Raw genomic sequence first — 3,705 nt, 5'->3', positions numbered from 1 at the left:
AGTTGACCAGAGTGGCCAACAATGGGCGTCAATAAGTTGACCAGAGTGGCCAACACTGGGACCACCACTAATAAGTTGACCAAAGTGGCATTCAAAGCCACCTGGTCTTAGAGCATTTCATATTATTCTGTAAGTAAATCAGAGACACTCCATTACGTGTGATACTTTATGTTGTGTTTCATATGGTATGTATTAATTTTCTGATGTCCATCAACCATTTCGTTAGAGGTCAGGGGTTAGAAGTCTTTACCTCCAATAGGTTGTCGACAGTGCGAACGGTGACTTCATCAGGAGTGAACTGACACACGTCCAATCGAACGGTCCACTTCCCTGGCTCCGCCTCTATATCAGAGAAGCCCCGCCCTAGCTGCTTGGTGATTCTTGGACGGACATAATAACCATGGTACAGGGTGGGGGTGAGGAGGTCCTGGGGGGTAAGAGCTGGGGGAGGAGTCAGATATCAGAATCATACAGCTGGGGAGGAGTCAGATAATAGAATCATATAGCTGGGGAGGAGTCAGAGAACAAAATCATACAGCTGGGGAGGAGTCAAATAATATAATCATATAGCTGGGAGAGGAGTCAAATAATAGAATAATTTTGCTGGGGGTGGAGTCAGATAGAAGAATCATATAGATGTGGGAGGAGTTAGATAATAGAATCATATAGATGTGGGAGGAGTCAGATAATAGAATCATATTGCAGGGGAGGAGTGAGATAATAGAATCATATAGATGGGGGAGGAGTCAAGTAATAGAATCATATAGCTGGGGAGGAGTCAAATAATAGAATCATATAGCTGGGGAGGAGTTAGATAATAGAATCATATATGGAGATAGATAATAGAATCATGTAGATGGGGAGGAGTTAGATAATAGGAATCATATAGATGGGGGAGTGAGTCAAGGTTTACATTATTTGATAGTTCCTCAGGGTCAGGGGGGGAAAGAGATTTCCACAGCAGTCCGATTGTACCCCAGGCCGGGGGAAAGAGACTACAGCAGTTTGATAGTTCTCTCAGCGCCTGGGGAAAGAGACGCACAGTAGTTGAGCAGTTACTCTCAGAGCCGGGGGAAGAGATTTACAGTAGTTTGACAGTTCTCAGGTCTGTGGGGGAGATTTACAGTAGTCTGATAGTTCTTTCATGGCTGGGGGGAGATTTACAGTAGTTTGATAGTTCTCTCAGCACTGGGGGAAGAGATTTACAGTAGTTTGACAGTTCTCTCAGGTCTGTGGGGGAGATTTACAGTAGTTGATAGTTCTTTCAGGGCTGGGGGGATTTACAGTAGTTTGATAGTTCTCTCAGCTGGGGGGAAGAGATTTTACAGTAATTTGACAGTTCTCAGGGCTGGGGAGGAAGAGATTTACAGTAGTTTGATAGTTCTCTCAGCGCTGGGGGGAAGAGATTTACAATAGTTTGACAGTTCTCTTCAGGGCTGGGGGGGGTTAAGATATTTACAGTAGTTTGACAGTTCTCTCAGGGCTGGGGGAAAGATTTACAGTAGTTTGACAGTTCTCTCAGGGCTGGGGTGGGAAGAGATTTACAGTAGTTTGACAGTTCTCTCAGGGCTGGGGGTAAGATATTTACAGTAGTTTGACAGTTCTCTCAGGGCTGGGGGTGGGAGATTTACAGTAGTTTGACAGTTCTCTCAGGGCTGGGGGGTAGGAGATTTACAGTAGTTTGACAGTTCTCTCAGGGCTGGGGGAAGAGGTTTATATTAGTTTGACAGTTCTCTCAGGGCTGGGGTTAAGATATTTACAGTAGTTTGACAGTTCTCTCAGGGCTGGGGGGTAGGGAGATTTACAGTAGTTTGACAGTTCTCTCAGGGCTGGGGGGGGGTAGGAGATTTACAGTAGTTTGACAGTTCTCTCAGGGCTGGGGGAAGAGGTTTATATTAGTTTGATAGTTCTCTCAGGGCTGGGGGTAGGAGATTTACAGGGTAGTTGACAGTTCTCCCAGGGCTGGGGGTAGGAGATTTGCAGTAGTTTTGACAGTTCTCTCAGGGCTGGGGGAGAGGATTTACAGTAGTTTGACAGTTCTCTCAGCGCTGGGGAAAGAGGCTTACAGTAGTTTGACAGTTCTCTCAGGGCTGGGGGAAAGAGGTTTACAGTAGTTTGACAGTTCTCTCAGGGCTGGGGGTTTTACAGATATTTACAGTTTGACAGTTCTTCTCAGGGCTGGGGGGAAAAGATTTACAGGTAGTTTGACAGTTCTCTCAGGGCTGGGGTGGGAAAAGATTTACAGTAGTTTGACAGTTCTCTCAGGGCTGGGGGTAAGATATTTTACAGTAGTTTGACAGTTCTCTCAGGGGGCTGGGGGGTAGGAGATTTACAGTAGTTTGACAGTTCTCTCAGGGCTGGGGGGGTAGGAGATAGTAGTTTGACAGTTCTCTCAGGGCTGGGGGAAGGTTTATAGATTGACAGTTCTCTTCAGGGCTGGGGGTAAGATATTTACAGTAGTTTGACAGTTCTCTCAGGGCTGGGGGTTAGGAGATTTACAGTAGTTTGACAGTTCTCTAGGGCTGGGGGGTAGGAGATTTTACAGTAGTTTGACAGTTCTCTCAGGGCTGGGGGGGAAGAGGTTTATATTAGTTTGATAGTTCTCTCCAGGGGCTGGGGGAGGAGATTTACAGTAGTTTGACAGTTCTCTCAGGGGCTGGGGGGGTAGGAGATTTGCAGTAGTTTGACAGTTCTCTCAGGGCTGGGGGAAAGATTTACAGTAGTTTGACAGTTCTCTCAGCGCTGGGGGAAAGAGGTTTTACAGTAGTTTGACAGTTCTCTCTCAGGGCTGGGGAAAGAGGTTTACAGTAGTTTGATAGTTCTCTCAGGGCTGGGGGAAAGAGGTTTACAGTAGTTTGATTCTCCTCTCAGGGCTGGGGGTTTAACAGTTCTCTCAGGGCTGGGGGAAGAGACTTACAGTAGTTAGATAGTTCTCTCAGGGCTGGGGGGTAAGAGATTTACAGTAGTTCCTATATAACCCAGTGCAGCTGTTCTAGGATGGTGTGTGGGTCTGAAAACATACCTCTGGCTACAAGGCTTAGAGAAACTCACCCCTGTTATTTTTCTGCCTCTCCTCTGATCAGACATGTTTTTCCATACCTAGTCTCTATGCAGGCTTTACAGCCCTGCGTGTGTGTTCCAGGCTGCCATAGGTTGTTATGGAACCCTGTTCAGCTGGACGTTCTATTTATACACACAGTCCTTCTGAGGAGCGGGGTTCCCTAGTTCAGGGGGAAATAATATTGGACATTCATCTCTGTTTGTTTTGGATTTATAGACTCAGTGACACACACACACACACACACACACACACACACACACACACACACACACACACACACACACACACACACACACACACACACACACACACACACACACACACACACACACACACACACACACACACACACACACACACATAACTAGTACTGAGATATAGCATGTTAGCTTACAGACAGTGATCCAGTGATAGTTTTTTATAGCGTAGCTTCCGCTAGATCACAAACTAAATACACCTCTGATTTAAAAACACACAGAGAGACAAAGAGAGAGACAGAGAGCGACAGAGAGACAGACAGAAAAATGACAGAGAGAGGGAGAGGTTCCTACCCTCTCAAAGTTCTGATCAGAGATCCTTCTGGGAGAGTTCAGTTCACACTGAGTACTCATGGGAAATGCATGAGGCACTGTCCGCTCCGCCAT

The 3,705-nt window shown here is 46.3% G+C and overlaps 1 protein-coding gene across 1 annotated transcript; it reads right to left on the bottom strand.

Annotated features, from left to right (window-relative positions):
- Positions 1 to 250: 250 nt before the first annotated feature.
- On the bottom strand, positions 251 to 3,705 carry LOC124030380 (heat shock protein beta-2-like; the record flags this gene model as incomplete). Its single annotated transcript, XM_046341746.1, has 2 exons — positions 3,618 to 3,705; positions 251 to 447 (listed from the first exon to the last, which is right to left on the bottom strand). Coding segments are annotated over exons 1-2 (285 nt in total), but the record flags the coding sequence as incomplete, so codon positions are not given.

Source organism: Oncorhynchus gorbuscha, unplaced genomic scaffold (assembly GCF_021184085.1).
Source record: "Oncorhynchus gorbuscha isolate QuinsamMale2020 ecotype Even-year unplaced genomic scaffold, OgorEven_v1.0 Un_scaffold_11036, whole genome shotgun sequence".
Taxonomy (NCBI): domain Eukaryota; kingdom Metazoa; phylum Chordata; class Actinopteri; order Salmoniformes; family Salmonidae; genus Oncorhynchus; species Oncorhynchus gorbuscha.
This window is presented reverse-complemented; position numbering and strand designations above follow the sequence as displayed.